This window comes from Cibotium barometz, chromosome 11, assembly GCF_041138505.1.
Source record: "Cibotium barometz isolate CiBa-2024 chromosome 11, ASM4113850v1, whole genome shotgun sequence".
Taxonomy (NCBI): domain Eukaryota; kingdom Viridiplantae; phylum Streptophyta; class Polypodiopsida; order Cyatheales; family Cibotiaceae; genus Cibotium; species Cibotium barometz.
In genome coordinates this window covers 50820019-50843814 of record NC_141056.1, presented here as the reverse complement: position 1 = coordinate 50843814, position 23796 = coordinate 50820019, and the positions used below count along the sequence as shown (strand labels likewise).

At 38.6% G+C, this 23796-nt stretch overlaps 1 protein-coding gene across 1 annotated transcript in view; it reads left to right on the top strand.

Annotated features, from left to right (window-relative positions):
• The first annotated feature begins 23159 nt into the window (after positions 1 to 23159).
• Positions 23160 to 23796, top strand: part of LOC147634298 (NAD(P)-binding Rossmann-fold superfamily protein) — a 29744-nt gene continuing 29107 nt past the window's right edge. The window contains exon 1 of the mRNA XM_086805440.1: positions 23160 to 23679. Within this exon, the coding sequence (XP_086661566.1) occupies positions 23483 to 23679 (197 nt within the window). The 5' untranslated portion in view covers positions 23160 to 23482. The remainder of the gene's footprint in view (positions 23680 to 23796) is intronic.

The following is a 23796-nucleotide window of genomic DNA, read 5'->3' as shown; positions in this document are numbered from 1 at the left end:
ACCTGAATATTGAGCCTACAAGGGTTGGTATTCAAGTTTTAATGGCTAGAAACCCCAACATGAGCATAGCTCTACTCGTCGACACACAAGTCAGTCACACAACCTGATGTCGTAAGAAACATGGGAATCCTTGGAAAAATCAGGATTAATACCAACCAATGTTAAGACCCAAAGTTTCCATGGTAGCATATCTAAGGTTGAAGGTTGTGTACATGTACAAATTCTTGTTGGAAATAACCATGTAGTGGTTGGAAAGGTATATGTCATGCCTATAGGTGTGATGGAAATGTATTATTAGGAAGACCATGGATTGTTATGTTGGATTGTTCCATACACAATGGACCATCCAAGTGTAAACAAAATGGCTAAAAGAAGACACCCTTTTGGTCTCAAATTTTGGAACAAGATCTGACCTCAACAATGACTCCATGGAGTTCAAGATCCAACGATGATCTGATGAGCTAAGAGATCAACACTAGGAAAAGGAAACTTAACAAGAGCTCTACTAACAATTCTCGAAAGCAACAGATTTCACATTAGCAAACAAGAAAGCAAGGGTTCTAATCAACCTTCTGAAGGCACAAGGTTACTATGAAAGAAATAAAGAGGTGTGGCTGTCGAAGAAGAAGGGAGATAAGCCTCCAGAAGAAGTGATGCTACCAACGGCTTCACTAAGAACATAAGCAAGATAAACTAAGGTGAAATTATTAGGTGACTAGAGTATACTAATAGCACAAGGTTACTATGAAGGAAATAAAGAGGTTTGGAGATTGTTGAAGGCAGAAGTGCCGAAGCAAAAGAGAGATGAGCCTCTATTGTAAAACCAAGAGTGATGCCACTAACGGCTTTACATAGAACATAAGAAAGCTAAACCAAGTTAAAATTGTTGGGTGTCCAGAGTAATTCTAACATCACAAGGTTACTACCAAGGTGCTACAAAAATTTGGATACCAAAAAGGGTACAAAAGGTTAAGGCGCCAAAAACACCACACACGTCAAGCAACAACGGAGTGCACATGTCAATGTCAAATATGTGGAGAGAGGCTACTGAATGATAAACAAAAACTACAAGTGCAATCAAAAAGCAGAAGGAACTAGCTGAACCAAAATTATCAAAGGAAAGTAACATCAATGAGACAAGGGTAAGTGCAAAATTGAGAAGGAAACTATCATAGTCTTGCCACCAATGATCGATTTTATCTAGCGGTTGGAAGAGGAAATGTGTAACTCCAAAAGGGAGTTGAAAGAAATCTAGCAAAAATATCCCTCCACAAGCAGATAAGGAAAGGCTTCCATTGACAGGAGGGGGAGAAGCACAAAGCTTAGAGCAATCCTTTTTCTCTTGTGTGCGACGGCAGTATGGAGGTGAAGCTCCGTGTGCTCCATTCATGGCGCTTCCTATGAGAATCAAGGAATTCGAGCATTCATGAGGTAATTGACATACCACGACCATGGATTGTAGGTAACACCATGGTATATTGGGTACTCGGTTGAGATCTTGTGTGCTCATGATAGCGGTTTAGCAGTTCCCAAGATGACATTGGTAGTGCACCTATGCCTTTTCCATGGCATTAGGGACACCCATAATTGCCACTTCTTCATCCAGAGAATAGCTCCACTACTTAGTTCGCCACCCATTGCATCTAAATGCATGTGTGTTGTTTTTGTTTTAAACAGTAAAACAAGGTTATGCTAACAAGGAAATATTAGAGTAGGAAAATCAATTCTATTTGTGGATTATCAATGCATTTTATGCTCATTTTGCATTCTGCATAATTCTTGCTATTGTTATTTTGCTTCTTGTTACCCTTAATCCCCCAATTCTTTCATCATTTTTGCAATTTCTATAATTTTTACATTTTTTAGTTTTTCTAGCTTTTTTGTGAAGTTTTTAAATTTCCCATTTTTGAAAAATAGTAATTGGGTCTCGAAATTGATTTTATTTGGGTAGTTAGACGCCGAATTCGAAATCGCCTAAATTCATACACCTCGTACATATACATATACATACATACATACAAGAGCTACCTACGCACTAACATATATACATACATACATACTTTCTTACTTACTTAAATATAAAACACAATCTTTTAAAGATAAAAAATGTATATATCGATCTTTAAAGTTCCAAACCATGACAATCTCGATTACGAAGTCTTTTGATCCACAAATTATAGCATTCTTCGATAAACGCACGAGGACCTGGTTAGCAGGAAGGCAGGCCGAGCGTCGGCTGGCAAGCGAGGCGTGGAGTGGAAGAAGTAGTCGAATTGGGAGGCGTGGAGGCTAGAACGACATAGGATAAACCCTAGTTTAGACATGTTACATGGCCGATGCCAACATTTAGATTTGAGTGGGTGGAATTGAAAGAAATTAATTTCAGATTAATTTCTACATAAACCTAGTTTTTGCTATTAGGCTTAATCCAACTATTAATCCCATTGAATTCAGTCCATTGGTGGTTATACTAAGTACAAGTTCTCAAGTGTCTTTGACAGAAAACTTTAGAACCTCCATTGGAGTACCAATTGCCTTGCATTCATCGTTGGCTTCTTGTTGAGCCATGATATACATAAATCACCAAGATAAAGGTAAAAGCTACTAGTGTGGTGGACACCATAACATCCAACCCAAAATCGGAGTCATAGCCTGCGAGATCGATAATCACACCACCAAAGTTTCACTCACCAACTCAATCCTTTTCACACACCAAGATGTTACACATGCTATGTCCACATCATTAAAAATCATTCCAACATTGACATGATCGGTTAATCACATTACAAAATCACGGTTACGTAGAAGTGTCCAAATGCATTCAAATCATGCCCATTGCTTTCAAATTTCACTCCACATGCATATTCTATAATCATTTCATGTGTTGCGTTGATCTTCATCACCGTGATTGAAAAATCATGTCTGCCAATGTTCTTCCAAATGCACAATGCATGGTATTATAGCATTCTCTCATCATGTCTGAACTATTAAAGTTATCTCCCCTTAGTATACATACAAAATGTCACTGTGATTCTTCTAAGAATCATGCCCGCAATTCTTATATTTGCATAATCATGCTAACTTGGCTATCTCAAATTCCATCAAAACCATCTCTAGCATGTATTTCCCCTTGTTCTTAATGTATATCAATCATCATCTAGTATAAACATAGGCTTTTCATCACTGTGACTCTTCAACAGTGTGGCTTCATGGGAGCCTGCATAAATGGACTCAGAAGTCCAACACATAGCTCAAGTCTAGCCAGTAATGGTCATGTAGATCAAGCTAACCACTATGTGCTTGTATATAGCAGTGCCCCTGTACTCTACCTCTGTACTTGACAAGATAACTGTTGGCTATTTCTTGTTACTCCAATGCAAAATATCAATCCCAAAGAAAACATAAAGCCACTGATAGATCTCCTGTCTCCAACACTACCAGCCTAATCAACATATGTATACCCATGTAGTTGTATCTCTGTGCGAGCCTCATAGAAAAGTCCATAATCAATTGTGGACTTTACATACCTGAGGATCTATCGAACTATATCCAAGTGTGGCTTATGGGGAGCCTACATAAACATACTCACAATTCTAACAACATGGATTAAGTCTAGCCGAGTAATGGTCATGTAGATCAAGCTACCCACTATGTTCTTGTACATAGTGGGGTCCTCTAAAATCTCACCTTAATCTATGGAAAGATTTGTGTTCTACTCCAATGGCACTAAAATAAGCATATATCATGTCATACCATACTTGGATAACATGTCCAAGCCATATTGCCTCTATAAACAACAAAATTCCATGACATGATCTCACCACCTCTATATCTAAGAAATGTTATAGCTCACCCAAATCCTTTATATCAAACTTATGCTTCAAAATCATCCTAACATCATGTATGCCAGCATCACTATCACTAGTGATAATCAAGTCATCCACATAAATGACAAACCACATTAATCAGATACCTGTAAAAGATATGTTAATCCCGTTTTGGATTTACAAATATGATCCTCCCATTGAGGACATTAATAAGTATTATGTAATGGCACTATAAATGTTGTACATTATGAGATACTGGCCAGCCAAGGCTTTAGTTAGTAATTTTTGAGCGTCCAAGTCTGAATAAGGGCCAGTTGTATATAAGGAAATTTCTCATAATTAAAAGACACAATCCCCTTTGTGCTATGAGAGCTCTTGTCTTGTCTTGTCTTGTGTGTGTCTGTGTGAGAGAGAGAGAGAGAGAGCTCTTGTCTTATCTTGTGTGTGTGTGTGTGAGAGAGAGAGAGGGGGGGGGGGAGAGTGTAGTCTAGTGCATGTGCCTCTTCTATGCTTGGGTGTGGGAGAGTGAGAGGACAGATTAGCGACACTATAGTTACAGAGTGGAGGTGGAGATTGGAGGATTGGAGCTTCTACAAGCGAGCTTGGAGAGCCTCAAGGGACGTGAGCTCGAAACTTGGTAACTACCCTACGATTGTTATCTGCTGCTTGTTTCATTGGTGAATGTATGCAGCAGTTATCTTGGGAGGTGCAGTAGGCCATAACATAAGCTAATAAAAGGAAGAGGCTGAGCCATCAGCATTATCAAGAAATTTCTAGTGGTCCTGAGATACTCTTGGTAGAGGTGTCTAGGCCATGGCCTTGGTCTCTCTTAATTTTATTTTTTAAAAGTCTAATCAACTTTAGTCTTACCACTAAGTACACAAGGGTCTAAGTATCTTGAGTCTAAACCATAACCATAGGCATGTGACTGTTACGATTTGTTCTTTCGTCCCTCTATGGTTAATTGGGGGTGCCTAATTTCGAGCTAATTTCCACTATGTTCATCACATAGCATTTGGGTGATCCAAATATTCCATATGTAGGATATATGAATTCAGGGATAGCTAGAACTAAGTGTTAGATTTAATACTTATGTGTTGTTGTGTAATTTTAGCATGTGTTGCTAATGGGCAATGTGTTAAATGGATAACTTGTAGGTTGGTGAGATTGACGAACTTTATGCGAGTATGGTTGGGAAATAATGGTAGTGATTTGGCGTAAGCAATTACTGAGAAGGCTTTCCTTTTAGTATTTTTGGCATTGGTGAGCCAATGATTTTGGTATTTTGGTCATGGTATTTACTACGAGATATTCTTATATTGTGTTAGCCACCCACTTTGGTTATACATGGGCGTGGACCTATTAATTTGGTTGCATGTGAACTAGCCCTTGGGGGTTTGTATGTATTTTTCCTTAGTGATTTGGATAGAAAGGATTTATTTAAGCTTTTGGTAAAAGCAACTCCTATTTTCTGTAAAGGGCAAGCCCATGCAAGAGCGTGTAAATTTTTTTGGCATGTGGGCTATTTTGTTAATAAAGACATAAATACCCAAGAAGTGGGAGTATGCCGACACTTCTTAGGGAGGAAAGATTGCACTCAATAGTGTGTTAATGGTGATGTCTACTCGATCTCATGTTTTTTATTTTATTTTATGCTCAATCTTATCAATTTTATTCAATTCTATGGTTCAATCCTTGATGTATATGTGAGTTTTGATTAATTCTTCAAGAAGTACATGAGGTCCCGTGATAATGGTATCAGAGCTATAGGTACTTGGATTGAAGAATAAGGAGAAACTCAGAAAAATCCATAGGATAAAGAAGACAAAGACTTAAGAACTCTTGGACAAAGCTTGGAGATTTATGGAAAATTTCTGAGCCATCAGATCAAGATTAGAATCAAGGGCATAGAGAGATTGCCACCTTTTCCTTATAAACCACTTCTGTGAAGCCCAAAACCACCCTTCCTGATGAAAAACGAGTTTTCTCAATTCTTAGCATCTCCATGATCCGACTGGATAGAAACACCAATTGAAGGAGGCTTAAGCCCATTTTCAAATTACTAAACCCCTAATCATAGCATAAACCTATAATGGAAGGTGGAGAATTGCCAATAAATCAATTTAGAGACATCACCTTGTACTTATTTCTTTGCAGGTCATTAATCTTTTGATTAATCAAGCTAAAATCTTGAAGCTTTGGAAGGGAAGAAATAAAGTTTTAATTAATTTACTTCTTCTCCATCCAATTCAAGCAATGGTGAATCAGCGAAAATAGGCGCAGTGGTTTACTCTCTTCTTTTCTCTCAGTCGCATTGCGCATGGGCTGCGGGTTTTCCAGCTAGGAGGAAAAAATGTTTTCCTTTAAGTTATTGACATGATTTTGGGAATCCCTTTTTGACATCAGTACTCACCACATATCAATTATGCAAAGCATGCAATGTCTTTTATGCATCGTGGGGAAAGAATGATTATTTTTAGGGAGAATTTGAAAGCAAGGGTCAACCACTTTTGAGTCATATTCAAGCAAAAAGGGCATTGAGGAAAAGCCAATAAAATTTCTTAGTTTTAGCTAACCAGCTTAGCACTAAAGAACCGCTCCTCCTTTCTTTGTAGTTGTAGCCAATGCTAGTGGTAAGGGCATTGGTCCAATAGACATATTAAATGGGCAGCTTTTATTCCTAATGCTCCTTGGGAACAGATTTCTATGGATTTTATCACTGGTTTTCCCATGACTGCAATCCATTAATGATATGATTTGGACTATTGTTGATAGATTTAGCAAACTTGCTTTTTTTCCCCTTGCAAACGACTCTTACTGTGCATCAAGCTGCACACTTGTTTGTTAAATAGATTTTCACACATCATGGCTTACCACCACAAGTGATTGTTTCTGACCAAGATTCTAAGTTTTGCAGTGATTTTTGGACTACATTGTTTGATAATCTAGGCACTAAATTGGATTTTTTCGCTACATTTCATCCTGAATTTAATGGTTAAATTGGATTTTTTTGCTACATTTCATCCTAAAGTGACAAATAGCACTCAATTGGATTTATTTCGTACATATCTTTCATCATAACCTAAAGACCTAATTAGTAAACCCTAATAAACCATAGACTCAACATTAAGATTAGCTCAAATTCCAAAAGCGAATATTTTTTTTTAATAAAGAAAATTTGTGCCGAAATTTAAGTTTCAGAGGGAACTGGCCACTTCATCTCAAACTTATATTCTAAACGAGTGATATATAGCATTAATTTGGTGGTATGGGACATTGTATTCATTTTATGTACTTACTCTAGACACATTTATATCTTCTATTCTTTACCATCTTATGACTATGTGGAATGCACCTTTGTGGTATGGGACACTTAGACTCATTTCACATATGTTCCTTTGATTGGTTCGTTGCATATATGCATTATTTGTTAATCAAGTTTTCCCCAGCTATTTTTCCACGCCTATCCCGACCTCATCTAATCTTACTTTCAAACACAGGCTCGTTGATATGATGTAACTAAGAAAAAGTGATATCCCAAGCAAGAGGGATGTTACAATTTGTCTATCTACCCCTCTATAGTTAATTGGGGGTGCCTAATTACCACTATGTTCATAGCATGGCACTTGGGTGATTCAAAATATTCCATGTGTAGGACCATATGAATTTAGGGATGGATGGAACTAAGTGTTAGATTTAATGCTTATGTGATGTGTAATTTTAGCACGTATTGCTAATGGGTAATGTGTTTCAATGGATAACTTGTAGGTTGGTGAGATTGATAAGCTTTGTGCTCGTAAGCCTGTATAGCTGGGACATGATGGTGATGATTTAGCGTAATCAACTACCAGGAAGGTTTTCCTTTTAATATTTTGGCACTAGCAGGATAGCCAATGATTTTGGTGTTTTGGCCATGGTATTTACTACGAGATATTTTTGTGTTTTGTTAGCCGCCCACTTATGTTATACATGGGTATGGACCTATTAATTTGGTTGCACGTGAACTAGCCCCTGGAGGTTTGTATATATTTTTTTGTTAGCTGCCCACTTATGTTATTCATGGGTATGGACCTATTAATTTGGTTGCACGTGAACTAGCCCCTGGAGGTTTGTATATATTTTTTTGTAAAGGGAAAGGCATGTGGGCTATTTTTGTCAATAAAAACATAAAAACCCAAGAAGTGGGTATGGACTACGAGATATTTTTGTGTTTTGTTAGCCGCCCACTTTTGTTATACATGGGTATGGACCTATTAATTTGGTTGCACGTGAACTAGCCCCTGGAGGTTTGTATATATTTTTTTGTAAAGGAAAAGGCATGTGGGCTATTTTTGTTAATAAAAACATAAAAACCCAAGAAGTGGGAGTATGCAGACACTTCTTGGGGGGGGAGAGAGAGAGAGAGAGAGAGAGAGAGAGAGAGCACCCAATAGTGTGTTGATGGTGATGTCTACTTTATCTCATGTTTTTATTTTATTTTATGCTCAATCTTGTCAATTTGATTAAATTCTATGGTTTAATCCTTGATGTATATGTGAGTTTTGATTAATTCTTCAAGAAGTACATGAGGTGATAGTGACTAAGAGCAGTTCAGGTGTATAGATAGGCTTATTACTAACCTCTAAATTAAATTGGCCATACATTTCCTCTTTATAGTATAAGTTAAGAGTTAAGTTTACCCAATCATAAACAACAAAGGAACATGCACACACATCTATTTTTCAAATCCATGTTTCATGTTTTTTTTATTTACATTTTAGTGGTTGAATTATTTTTCACGTAGGTATCAAAAGACTTGGCTATCCCCACTATTGTCACTCATCTTCACCAACATATTCCAAGGACAATCTATATCAAGAATGTTAACCCTTGCACTATGGCGTCGATGTCGAGGCCACCGTATCATTTTCACCTTCTTTGGACCACATGTGTCGTTGGAATGGTGGGAATTCACTAAAAAGCCATGTATTGTATATTTTACATGTTTGCTCATTGCTTCTCTATGAAATCAAGGAGTTCAAGGAGTTTAGGTCACTACCTTTGGATGAGTGTTTACGCTAGCTTAGGTGGGCTAGAGAGCCCGAGAGGCTTATTTTTAAGTTTGTTTGCCCAAATGGTGTAAACCCTAGAAATGAAGGAGATAAGGTAAAAAGAAAGCCAACCTCATTGTCTCGTATTCTCTTATGCTAATTCAATAGAGTGCTCTTCTTCTCTACTCTCCTATGCTATTGCTTTCTTGCTTGCCTCTTGCCTGTTTGAGCTCTTATGTGCTTGCTTGCATGTATGTGAGAGAGTGAGTGTGTGAGATTGAGTTGTAAGGAGGGTCAAGCTTCCATTGGTGTACAACAGCTCTTCTTTCTTCTCCCTCCTTCTCTTTTCTTCTCCCGTCTTCTTATTTCTTCTCCTTCTCTTCCCTTCCTCTCTTCTTTTCATTTCTTCTTCTTTTCTTCCCCTCCTCCTCTCCTCCTCTTCTTCTTCTTTCTTTCTTCTCTCCTTTTTTCTTCTTGCACTTCTCCTTTTCTCTCTTTTTTCCTTTTTCTCCTTCTCATCTCCTCTTCTCATCTCCTCTTCTCCTTTTTTCCTTTTTCTCCTTCTCATCTCCTCTTCTCCTTCTCTCCTTTTTGCTTCTTCATTTCTTCTTTCTTCTTCTCCTTCTTTCTCCTCTCTCTTTCTTTTCTCTTTTCTCTTGTTCTATCTCCTTCTTCTCCTTCCCATCATTTCTGCTCCTCCTCAGCCTACATTGTGCCACTTAGCCGATTATGTTTGTCATTTATTACCTATTGTTGCCATTTTTTTGTCGGCTACTATCGTTGTTGTGCCTGAACCTTTGTCGCTCTCATTGTTGCTTAGCCTTAATCGTATCCGTCAACACCATGTCTAACTTCCCTTGTGCTAGTGCTGCTTGGTAACTCCTTGTGCCATAGGAAGGGTGTAGGAAACTAATCATATCATGGGGCTTTTTGTCGTTGCCCTCGAGAGCACGCGAAATCAAGAAACTAATATGCCACGGTCTAGCATACAAAGCACAGCTGGGATGTATCACTCACCTCGTGAATACTTGTGGCTTGTCGATCCTCATAGGTAGCATAATGGAAGAAGCACTCGAGAGAGCACGCGAAATCGAGAAACTAATATGCCACGGTCTAGCATACAAAGCACAGCTGGGATGTATCACTCACCTCGTGAATACTTGTGGCTTGTCGATCCTCATAGGTAGCATAATGGAAGAAGCACTCGAGAGATCGACCTTTATGAGACCCTCGTCACATAGGTACATTGAAAGAGTGCATCATCCTTAGAAGGGGATGGATCGTGGCCACAGATCGCATCATCAGGTGGCAAAGAAGAACCGCAATGCTCGACCTTCCCCATGGAATGGTTACCATACCCATAGTGGATGAGGGTACCTTAACCTTATCAACATCCCAAAAAGGAGGAGGAGAAGAAGGAGAAGCGAGATGGCAAAGAGTCAGAGAAGAAAGAAGAGAGAGAAAAGGAGGAGAAGAAGAAGGGAGATGGCAAAGAGTTGGAGCTTTTACATGAAGGAGAGCACACACATAGGCACACCTTTAGCCCCCAAAGCCCATGCATGACACCTACATTATCATAGCTTGTATTGCGTGAGGGGGACCTCGCCTAACGCCAGCCATGAAAGAGCCCTGCCCTCTCCGCGCAACGAATTCGGGGGTGCTAGCAGCGGAAGTGGCACTTCTTGCTCGAGGCAGAGCCTCTCACTCGGGACCTCGCCCGCGGATATCCGAACAAGAGACTAATCCCTCGGTTCTTCCAAAACCGAACCCGAAAGAAACTTCCCTCGCCTAGAAAGCATGGGCGATTACTCCAGGATATTTCTACTCTAGCATAGTCAAGGTCATCACTGACCAACTGATCCGATTGAACCTATAAGTCACTTGGTCAAATCAAGAAAGAAACTTGCACTGGGATCATAGAGACCAATGCTTTTTTCCTCATCGAAAGGCACAGCCCTTGATTCTTTTCCATAGAACATTTACTATCCAGGATTTACTTCATCTATCGTACCATAACAGAATTGAGTCTCATTTCAGGGATCCACCAGTCCAGCCTATGGGTTAGCCAACCACCCAATCACTATAGTGATAGAATCCGTTTAGGAATTTGGTTATGTTTTGTCCCGGGTACTAGGGAAAAGAGTTCCCAGGCCCCCTAGCCAGCGCTTCATGCAAACTTCAAGATAGTCACACCACTTACACACCCAATATGAAATTGCATGTTTCACAGATTCAGCTAACTTTAAAACAATCTTCAATGAAATCATAGTATCACTAATCATAATCCTCCAAAATATCTGGTTGATTTCTAGTTTCTGATCATTCCTTCATCGGTGTACCTATGCCATCATTGGCAACCAGAACACTCACCACTTGTCCACTCAGGGACCTTTTCAATAGTTCCTAGCTCATAGTACCCGAAAATATATTCACTTATAAAAATCCAAATGGACTCTCCGTTGAAGATCAATAAGATCAACCAACAGATCCATATAAAAGAGCCATGGACTCATCCGTTGAGGACCAGCAAGGTCAATCAACCAGATCCATGCCCGAATTCAGAAAACAACTCTTACTCCTTGTTCCAATATCTTCCTTGATGCATGCGTGGGTATCTTTGGCGACCCAGAGCCCGAGCACCGTATGGTCAACACCCTCTAGGATCCTTCACTCATAGGCTGCTTCCTTGGTCCCTCATCCACCGTACCGGAAGCTCACCATTTAAATTGAACTGAGGCTGGTCAAGACCTCGGCCGACTATGCTACGAAAGACGTCCTCCGTTGACTCTCCGTCAGTTGTTGCAACTTTATCACTTAGGTCTCCACGACCTCATTCACAAGGTCAAAATACTTCCCCAACATTCTTGACATAAAACAGTCATTTAAAAACAGGTCATAAATACAGTTTCTATAACGAACTCTCGTCTTTCCACATTGTTCCACATCAATCCACATTACTCAATCCAAGTCCAATCATATGTATTCCCATCGTCCTTCATCCAATCACATCATTTTCCATCTCATCACATCTTTCCACATTTATACTCATCATCCACTCGCATCTACCCATATCCACATCTCATCGCATCACATTCATTCACATCTCATCTATTCATCACATCACATTCATTCACATCTCATCTATTCATCTCATCTCATCTATTCATATTTACCCCGATCCACATCACATCACATCCATTTCACCTCACATCTCATTCATTCACATCTATCCCGATTCACATCCCATCACATCTCATCCATTCATATCACATCACATCTCATCCATTCACATCACATCTCATTCATTCACATCTATCCTGATTCACATCACATCCATTCACATCACATATCATCCATTCACGTCTATCCCAATTTACATCATGTCACATTACATCCATTTCACATTACATCTCATTCATTCACATCTATCCCGATTCACATCCCATCACATCTCATCCATTCACATCTATCTCAATTTACATCATATCACATACATTTCAAATCACATCTCACCCATTCACACTTATGCCGACTCACATCACATCACATCCATTCACATTCACATCCATTCACATTCATCACACTCATTGTATCCCCATTCCATCACATACATTCTATCCACATTACATCACGTCCACATCTATCCGCATCATATCACGTCCACATCTATCCACGTCATATCTTATTCATTCCATCCACTTTACATCACATCCACATCATATCTCATTCATACACATCCCGTCTCATTCATCCACATCCATCCAATCATTCACATGCACGACTATCCACATCTATCCATACATTCACATTTATCACTTCACATCCACATATATTCACATCACATCACATTTCATCCACATCTCTTTAAATCATCACATCTCATTCACATCCACATCCACGTCTTTTTACATTACATCACATCTCATCCACATCCACATCACATTCACATCCACATCTCTTTACATTACATCACATCTCATCCACATCCACATCCCCTTACATCACATCACATCTCATCCACATCCACATCTCTTTTCAGCACATCACATCTCATCCACATCCACATACACATCCATTTACATCACATTCTTTCACATACACATCCACATCCATTCACATCACATTCTTTTACATACACATCCTCATCCATTTACATCACATTCTTTCACATACACATCCACATTCATTTACTTCAAATCTCACCCTTTCACATAGCCTCTCATCTCATTCTCATCTCATCATTCACATCCACATCCATTTACTTCACATCTCATCCACATTCATTTTCATCACATCACATCCTATCACATCCCATTCACATCTTATCACATCCATTCACATCCTATCGCATCCTATTTACATCTTATCACATCCCATTCACATCTTATCACATCCATTCACATCCTATCGCATCCTATTTACATCTTATCACATCCATTCACATCCTATCGCATCCTATTTACATCTTATCACATCTATTCACATCCTATCACATCCCAATTACATCTTATCACATCCATTCACATCCTATCGCATCCCATTCACATCTTATTCCCATTTAGTAGCTTTTTCCACTTCGATATCGATAATGAGAAAAACATTGTGATAGTTTTGAATCAAACATTTTGGACCTATTGAGGCCTCATTAAAAACTTAAAAAACAAACATGTATTTTGAAAATGGAATTTCTGCCAATTGTTTGGCTTAGATAAAGGTTATTTTTCTCGACGACTATTTCCATATTCTTTCTCAATTTCTCAATTGAAAAAAAATTCAATATTCCTCTTTTGAATAAAAGAATTCATGAGATTTACAAAAATCAATTCTACCCATATTTTCACTTTTGATAAATATTCATAAATTGAATTATATTAAAAATTTCTCTTTTTTCCATTTAATTTCTTGGATCTCAAATATCATGGGAATTCCTCTTTTTGCATTTAATTAATTACATTCCAAATGTCATGGGAATTCCTCTTTTATCATAAAATAAATTTATCTAAATTTTCTCTTTTAAATTTAGATAAAATATCCATTAATTCCAATATACCAAGAATTCCAGTTTTCCCATTTAAATGATTGAATTCCAATGTCATGGGAATTCCTCTTTTATCATTTAAATATTTCTCATACATAAAATAAATTTATCTAAAATTTCTCTTTTGAATTTAGATAAAATATCCATTAATTTCAATATACAATTCCACTTTTCCCATTTGAATGATTAAATTCTAACGTCTGTTGCGCCGAGGTACTTTTTCCCTCTTTAGGAGGTTTTTTCCCTCGGCTTGTATATATGCCCATTATTCTAGGGCTAACTTATCTTTGTATATTGACACAATCTAATACATTGTGTATTGTGTGCATTCTTGCTTCTTCTTCTCCAAGCTTTGTGTGCTTTCCTGCAACCCTAATTCCAACAATTGGTATTAGAGCAGGCATCGGCTCCCAGGGCTACGCTGCCAGCACCCTCCGACTCATGTTCTCCGATTGAGGTGAGCTTTCACGAGCGCTTGCAAGTCCCTATACTCTGCAAATTGCATCTGAGGTTGTTTCGGGCTCAGTTTTTGCATTACAAGTTTTGCACAGAAATTTCAACAGTGCAGTTTTCTGCAAAACAGGTATAGGTATTCTATTATGGACCGTGCTACATAGCACGAGTTGTTTTCTGTTCAGTCTTTGCTTCATTACAGGTAGCTTTTGCATCAGTTTCAGTCAGTGGCATGGCTGATAACAGCAATGATGTATTTCGCATGTTGTCTGCTGATGACAAATTGGATGGAGACAGCAACTATCCACTTTGGGCATACATGATGCAGCATGTTTTGGTTGCAAAAGGAGTGTGGAACATTGTGCAGGGTATGGATGTACGTCCAGGTTCTGTGGATGTAGGATCTGTTGAGGATGTTGCAGGTCCTAGCAGCTCTACTGTTGCTGCTGTTTTACCCACTGCTAAACAAGCTCGTTGGGATGGTAAAGATGCGCAGACTCATGCCTTGATTGCACTTTCTGTCAAACGTAACATCACTCCACATATTTGTTCAGCTAAAACAGCAAAACAGGCTTGGGATATTCTAGCTGGTTTGTATGCAGGTCGTAACGAGGCAAAAATCTCTTACCTGCGTAAAGAGCTAGAATCAAAGATTATGCAGGAAGATGATGACATGAATGTTTTTCTTGCTGAGATTAAAGATCTCAAGGAACAGTTGATTTCTACAGGTGAGATTATTCCTGATCATTCTCTTGTGCAAACTGTTCTTGATGCTTTACCTGAGTCATATCAGACTTTTGCTTCCACGTGGAGACTTGTTACTGAGGACAGACCTGATGTTGTCAAGTATGATACTTTAGTCAACAAGCTCTTGCAAAGAAGCACAGTCCAGGCAAAACAAGGCTAGGCAACGTGCAGTTGATCAGGCATTTGTTGCTGCCCAGCAGAGAAGAAGTGGTAAGGCAGCCCCTTCCACTGTTTCTTCTCCTATTAATAGGTCTGCAACTTTTTCTCCTTCCACAAATAGCAACAATAGGTCTGAGAAGGCTCTTGATAAAGGCAAGAAAAAGATCAGGTGCAACTATTGTAAAGTAATTGATCATGTCATTAAGAATTTCCCTGAGCTAAAGGCTAAAGAGGCAAAGAAGAAAGAGTCAAATGCAGCCACAAATAGCGGATGCTTCTACAAATGCAGATTCTGCAAATATTGTGCAGGATACAGAATGGGCGTTTAGCGTGTATTGTCAGTATGACCCATCTGTACATGATGCATGTTTGGCAGTTTCTGTTGACTCTAATGTATGGTATTTTGATAGTGGTGCTGCAAAGCACATTACCTCGCATCGTGATATGTTCACTTGTCTTGAGGCTGTCCCTAATGGAAATACTATCACATGTGCCAATAATGCTTCTTATACCCAATGAAGGGCATTGGTAAAATTATGCTTACTGCTGCAAATGGCAGCGCTTTCACACTTTTAGATGCTTTGTATGTGCCAGGGATAAAGAAGAATCTATTGTCTGTCTCTGCGCTTGTTTTGCTAGACTTGGACTTGTAGTCAAATTTGTGGATGACAGATGTACTATTCATGATTTGACTTCTGGTGATACGATTATTGTATCTGGCACCTTGTTTCGTGGGCTGTATAGGCTCAATTCTTATGACAAGTGTGTGGAAGATTCAGCAAATGCAGGTTCCGATGAAAAGGTAGTTTCAAATGCAAAACTATGGCATGCTCGTTTGAAGTTGAGTCTTCATGATGTTGGAGATTACTTTGATGTCACACTCTATCAGAGAACTCTTGGTTTGCAGTCTCACAGGTGAGCAGGTTTATGCATAGCCCAGGGTCTCAGCATTGGAAAGTAGTTAAACGCATCTTTCGCTACTTGAGTGGCACCATACATCTTGGGTTGTTTTATCCCAAGGGGGGATCATTGCCACCAGATTTACATGCTTTTTCGAGACGGCTTATGACTTGGGTGTTGGACAGGAGTCTGCCACCTCTATCTACACTGATAGTCAGAGCGCACTGGGAGTTGCCGATGAGAAACCCAGTTTTTCATGCTCGCACAAAGCACATTGAGGTGCATTATCACTATGTCAGGGAGAGACTCTCAGCAGGAGAGATCAACTTAGCCTATGTGCCAACACAGGATAACCTCGCCGATCTTTTCACAAAGGCGCTTCCTCGTGAGAAGTTCGAAGCTTTTCGCAAAGCTTTGGGCTTGCTCCCCTTTGTGGACTGATCTACTTCGGGCATGGCACTTCCCTATACACATGAGTGCCAGCTCTCGTTCACACCATCACTCCCAGGGGAGATTTGTTGCCATATATATAGGCAGTGATGTGTGTGAACACACTTAGGACCGCCGGGGCACTTTTTTCCTCTTTAGGAGGTTTTTTCCCCCGGCTTGTATATACGCCCATTATTCTAGGGCTAACTTATCTTTGTACATTGACACAATCTAATACATTGTGTGTTGTGTGCATTCTTGCTTCTTCTTCTCCAAGCTTTGTGTGCTTTCCTGCAACCCTAATTCCAACAATTGTCATGGAAATTCCTCTTTTATCATTTAAATAAAATTACCATAATCTTCTCATTTCTAAATTATTTAATTATACATAAACCTTAAAATTTAGTTTTCTATTGAATGTGATGAAAATCATTCTTTTAACCTAGGATATTCAATCCTAGAATATGGTAGGAAGTCTTCTTTTCACGTTATGCATAAGAATGAATTATGTATCAATTTCTTAAAAATTTTGCCATAGCTTCGCTGCTATTATTGACAAATTTTAATATTTTTGAAAAGAATAAGACTCAGTAATGTAATTATGATAGTATAACTATCTTTTAACCTTAAATCTAATTTATGGATTTATCTTATAATATTACCATAATTTACAAGCATATAAGTATAAAAAACCATTTTCTTAACCTCTAGCTTCACAAGCCTAGAGTTTGATTTGTGAATTAAGAATTTCTCCATGAGAAGCATCATTTGAATAGAGAATTGGTCATAAGAATGACCATTCTTTGGGGGAGAGAGAGATAAACATAAAAGCATCCTAATTTAAGCATAAATGTAAACTTTTCTTAATTATTCATTGTAACTCTTAAGAAAAGCTTGATTTGCATTATAACCACTTAATTAAAAACTTCTCAAGCTTGAGAGGGGTTGAGAAGTGAAAAACATTAAGAATAGTAGAGAAAAACCATAAAATTACACTTTATCTCTTGTTTTTGTTTGCTTCTCTATCATAGAAGAAGCCCCCAACTAATCCATTGGTTTGTGTGTTGAAAGCTCCAAGGATGGTTGAAGAGAGAGAGAGAGGCTCCACTCTCTCCAAAAGTAGAGGATTTTTAAGGGATAAAAAATATCATTATTTTAGTATAATACGGTCATGGTATAGTTTACAGATTTTTTTACAAAGGACTAAGGATCTATTTATAGGTGAGGGAGGCCTCTAACCAAGTCCAACTAGGTTCTAAAATTTTCTAGGTTCAGTTTGGCTAAATTTGAACAAGATTTGGACCTAGTTTGGCTCCCTTTTGATTTGGTTTGATCCAGGAGAGAGGAGAGATAAAAATATCACAATTTTTTTGAGTTCAAAACTCCACCACATGTTTGCCTCCTTGAATTCCTCCCTTTTCCTTACCAAGGTGTCAAAAATGTATCATTATATCAAAATATCTCATTTTTTTAGTAATATCTCATAGTTTTTAACTAATAAACCTTGTACTCAGTCAACTCTTCATCTTATGTGGGCATTTACTCATTTTTGGGTATTTTCTTTTATTCATTGGATTTATCTCTTCCCCACACTTGGATTGATCCTACTGGCCCATAGGAACCTTAATTGGACCATAATCCAAAAATTTCTGAAAATCTAGACCCTTAGGCTAAGGTCCTTTATACACATTTTCAATTAATTCCAAATGCACATTGGAAAGTTCTTTTTGAATTCTGTTTCAGGGAAAACCATTTTTGACACTAGGAGGATTATTATATCCAAAAATATCTCAATTTTGGACTACCTCTCTCTAGATATTTTCTCTCTCCAAGCCAAAACAAGGTAAAACAAGATCTTTCTTCTATTTCAGAGAGGGGAATAATTACAAGATCAGAAGGGGAGGTTCTTACTCCTTTACACCTCAAAAGCTGGAGGGAGGAATCTTACAAGCCGGGTGGTATCACGAGCCTGAACTAGGACTGATCAAACCATAGAGCACCATGGATCGTATTGAATGTTATTTTTTTGATAAATATGGGCCAACCAACTATCGATATCTACGATGTTGGGATTGCACTTCAGGGCTCAACCAACTATCGGTGTCTATGGCTAATGAATTCACTTCGTGCCTTATATTCACAAGGTCTTTAGACTTCACAAGCACATCTTCCATACATAGGCACTCACAATAGTTAGCACTTGTGCCATAACTCATCATGGGCAGCCATCCATGTGTATCTCTAGATGGGGGAGCCATGGTGGGCCAAAGACTAGTCTATGGTACAACACATCACCTTGATTCCCCCTTTAAAATAAAGACATAGATTTCCTCAAGGATTATAATATTAGTGTGTTTTCCCAACTAATGGTGTATGGGAGACCAATCTAAAATGACCTTCCATGTTAATTATACCATCAAATAGGAGTGGTGAAACCTTGAGATGCTAGGCATCCATAAGTGGTCAAGCCTAAGTATTTTGGTGCATTGGATTATTATGCTTATAATTGGTTAGGTAATTGCATAATAAATAGCTTACCTTGTAAGAAGTTGTTAAGCTAGCAAGGTGATTGTGTGTTGTTATGAGCTATTTTTCCACTCTTGGTTCCCGCTTTGATTAAGATGTGGTTGACTATCACATTGAAGCAAGAAAACTATAGACTCATTGGTTGGGAATAATAGAGTGAAGGAATTCATTTATATAGATAGAAGCTTTTTGATTCTATTTCAGGATCTTTCCTCCTCATCTACATTAACCCCATCTAGCCTTCTACACAAATTGGCAATCTAACTATCACAGCAACCCATATCTAGATGCTCCTGTAATCTAAACTTTCTTCTTCTGGTTTTGAATGGTGAGATCTGATCCCAATTATACTTAATCTTTGCTTTCCACAATCATGGTCTGCCAATGACATCAAGTATGATATGGAAATCTCCGCCATCTTTAAAACTATGACAACCATCAGGAAAGAATAGCCTAAGATTTCAATATCCGCTCCATCGATGAATCTAAGATGACTCCTTTTAAGTCGACTCCTTCTAAGACGACTCCTTTTAAGACGACTCCTTCTAAGACGACTCCTTTTATTTTAATATCCGCTCCATCGATGAATCTAAGACAACTCCTTCTAAGACGGCTCCTTTTATTTTAAGACGACTCCTTTTATTTTAAGACGACTCCTTTTATTTTAAGACGACTCCTTTTTAAGACGACTCCTTTTAAGATGACTCCTTTTATTTTAATATCCGCTCCATCGATGAATCTAAGACAACTCCTTCTAAGACGACTCCTTTTATTTTAAGACGACTCCTTTTATTTTAAGACGACTCCGTTTAAGACGACTCCTTTTAAGACGACTCCTTTTATTTTAAGACGACTCCTTTTATTTTAAGACGACTCCTTTTATTTTAAGACGACTCTGTTTAAGACGACTCCTTTTAAGACGACTCCTTTTATTTTAAGACGACTCCTTTTATTTTAAGACGACTCCTTTTAAAATGACTCCTTTTAAGACTCCTTTTAAGACGACTCCTTTTATTTTAAGACGACTCCGTTTAAGACGACTCCTTTTAAGACGACTCCTTTTATTTTAAGACGACTCCTTTTATTTTAAGACGCTTCCTTTTAAGACGCTTCCTTTTAAGATGACTCCGTTTAAGACGACTCCGTTTAAGACGACTCCGTTTATTTTAGGACGACTCCTTTTAAGACAACTCCTTTTAAGACGACTCCTTTTATTTTAAGACGACTCCTATTATTTTAGTTTAAGACGACTCCTTTTATTTTATTTTAAGACGACTCCTTTTATTTTAAGACGACTCCTTTTATTTTAAGATGACTCCTTTTAACACTGCACTGTGTGATAGATCTTCCTTATTTCCATATCCACTGTGTTGGCACAAGGGACTACAACTGCTCTAGTTTCATATTCATTTTCATGTCTTTGGGTTTTATCATCCTTTAATTTCTTGGCTGGTTGCTTTGGTTCTAGCACCACTAGTTTCTAAGGTACGTCCTTCACTGGAATAATTGGGGATTTCTCTTCTGTTTGCCTTTTCAAAATCCCTGTGTTATATTATTCCACAAACCAAAGGAATCTTATAAATTTAAGTTTGAGCTCTCATAGTATAGTTTTTGTTAGGTGTGAGTTGAAATACGAACAAGTCTACCTCAAGTTTCAAATCACATTTAGAAACTCCTATAAGTTTCAAATCATGTAAAGTGTGCAAAGTGATTTCACTTTAGAAAAAAAAAGATTCGGTCAAATTTAACAATAAAAGGTGAACATCCATGTGTAGTGGAAAAATGACTAGACTAGTGTCTCCTCATCTTTTGAAGACTTTTAAGTCTAGGTTTGGAAAGATTAATCATGCATTTGCTAAAAGAGGGTTAACCTCTTACTTATTTGTGAAAAGAGGGTTAACCTCTTACTTATTTGTAAAAAGATGATCAACCTATTACTCAATTTACTTGAATCATTACTAATAAATACCCTGTGCGAGTTTTGCTAAGTAGAGGTATTTTTCAAAGGTTGTGTATCTCCATGATACAAGTACCGCTCTCCACTTTTAATGTGTACATGTACTATCATGAAAATTACATGCTAGCACCTATAGTGCTGAAGTAAAAAATGTGCACATTTCTTGAAATTAATTTCTTTGCTTATATATTTATTAAGAGATTTGCAAGACATTTCAATTAGTTTATGCTTTGATTATAATATTCCAAAATTTATGGTATAACGTCACGTAAAATGTTTGAGTATTCAAAAAAGAGATGGAAATATTTGTGCATTCTAAGTTTCAAATTTAAAAAAAAGGTATATGAGATTGAATATGTGTGGCATCTCAAAGGTATTTGCACCTTTTCAAAGGTATGTGTGGTATCTCAAAGGTATTTGTACCTTTTTTTCTTTTTGACAAAATATTTTCTCATTTTCATGAGTATATTGTCCTTTTTCCTTGTATATTATGTGATTTGTACGTTATACCATGAGACAGCTTGTATCTTATACCTTGATGGCTTATAATGCATAAGCTTCATATATTCTTATCTTATATATTATCCTATTTACTCTCCTATATATTATCCTCTACTCTTCACCTACTCTTATTATATCTATTACCTTGCTCTTGTGTGACCATTCCCTTTGTCCCTAGATTTCTCTTATGGTGGCCAACTAATGGGGGTGTGCATTGCTTGGACTGAGTAGTTGTTCTTGTATTGAGGTTTACATTCTCATAAAAAAACATTCAAAATTACACACACACACACACACACACACACACACATACATGTTATGTCAAAAAATAAAATAAAATTATGTGGTGGAATGGTTTAGTAAGATTGTATAATGTGAATCTTGCTAAATGAGTTAGCGCTATAATTATGCCATAACTTTTATACACCAAAGTGGTTGTCACATAGCCTATAAAAAACCACTAGTAGCATATTGCCCATAATCTCACCAACCATGGCATTGGCGTAAGTGTGGAAGCTATCACCCAGGCATGTCATCAATGTCAACAGCACTAGTTAAGCTCAATATCTCAAAATGGTGGTGGCAGCGGCTATAATTCATTCGGAACAAAACTTGGAATTATCAGATGATGTACCCAAGAAGGGTAAGGACACTCAGAAGAATCTTCAAATTTTGAATCTTTAGACTCTATTGAGCACAGTGATTCCGACTCCAACTCGGATTCATACTCCAAAGCAAAGTCCTAGAAGAAGAAGGGCATGAAGAAAACTGACCGAAATATCGAGGATTAGTTGGTAGCCACTTTGTCCAAGATAACCAAAGGCAATGCCGGTGGAGGTTTTGGGGTCCATCCGTGTTTGGTGTAAGAAGTGTTCGAATCAAGGTCACATGAAGCAAGTTGAGCTAGTAATACTCTACCGTTTGTGGTTGGACAAGTTGTTCCACAATGCTAGGATTTGAGAGAGAATGTTTGAGGGCCACATTAGGTAGGGTGTTTACATATTAACAACCTCTTTCGATGGGATGAGTATGGGGTTTGGATTTTGTCCACGGTTGAAGGGCCACGAAGATTGCCCCTCTCAATGAGCATTAAAGGTTATGTCTGTATGCCAATCCAGTTTCTTGACAAAGTTGTGATACCGAAGCAATGGGGACTCGTCCGGAGGACCTTGTCAACAAAAGTCAAACATCTCCACTGCCCCCATGATAGATTACATGAGCTTTCCCACCACGACACAATTTGCCAAGAATAATGGTGCCGTCTATACCGTCTCTCAATCTTTGCCTTCCCTTTTGCTAACTGTGCCAAACCAGCATTGATAACAATTTCTTTTCAAACCTAGCCAAATACGGTTGCATGATGAGGCAACAAGCTCACGGAATGAGGACAAACTTTTAGCAATAAACGCTGTCAAATCTACATGGCCCAGTTCAATGGGCTATGGGAAAAGGCCCCTTACTTCTGAGATCAACACCTCCCCCCACTCCCTCTTCCTCAACCAAATAAAGCCAGCCTAAAAGATAGTTGTCAACATCTCCAGTGTCTAACTATGAGAGATCTCACCCATCCAGTGTCTATGAGAGATCTCACCCATGGAGGGGGGGGGGGGAGGCGGGGGAAACTTGATAGTCTTGCAAGGGCACTATAGCGCCCATCGTTTGTTGCTTGTGCGACCCAGGAATGCAATGGGCACACGAGGATTTTGACCAAGTAGTATGGCTGCTGCCAGTGGGTAACAGTGAGAGGAAAGGTCTATCAATGCGTACCACCACTTTTAACAGGCTCCTACGATTCCAACAAACACCACAAGCTCCAACAGGCTTACACGATATATATTCAATAGCAACAACCAACAAGCTCAAAATCTGGTAACGAGACACAGACACAGACACAGACAGGGAGACAGAAATAGCAATGGCGATGGCAGCCGCAGCAGCTGCCATAGCGCCCACTGCTCTCCTTTCCGCTTCTAACGCCCACCCGTCCCCTCCTTCAACTTTCCCCTCGTATTCACACCTTACCCTGCAGGGCCAGCTCCTGCATGTCCGCTCCCCCCTCACCATCGCCTGCCGTCACTACCTCCATCGGCAACTTCAATCGGTTCGCCCTCTGTATGTACATTTTCTGGCCTTCTGTTTAGTTATTAAAAAAATGCCAAACCTTGGGTGCGTCGTATTGTGGGCGCTCTCAGTGTGGATTAATCTTTTTGTGTGGATCAACTTGATGCT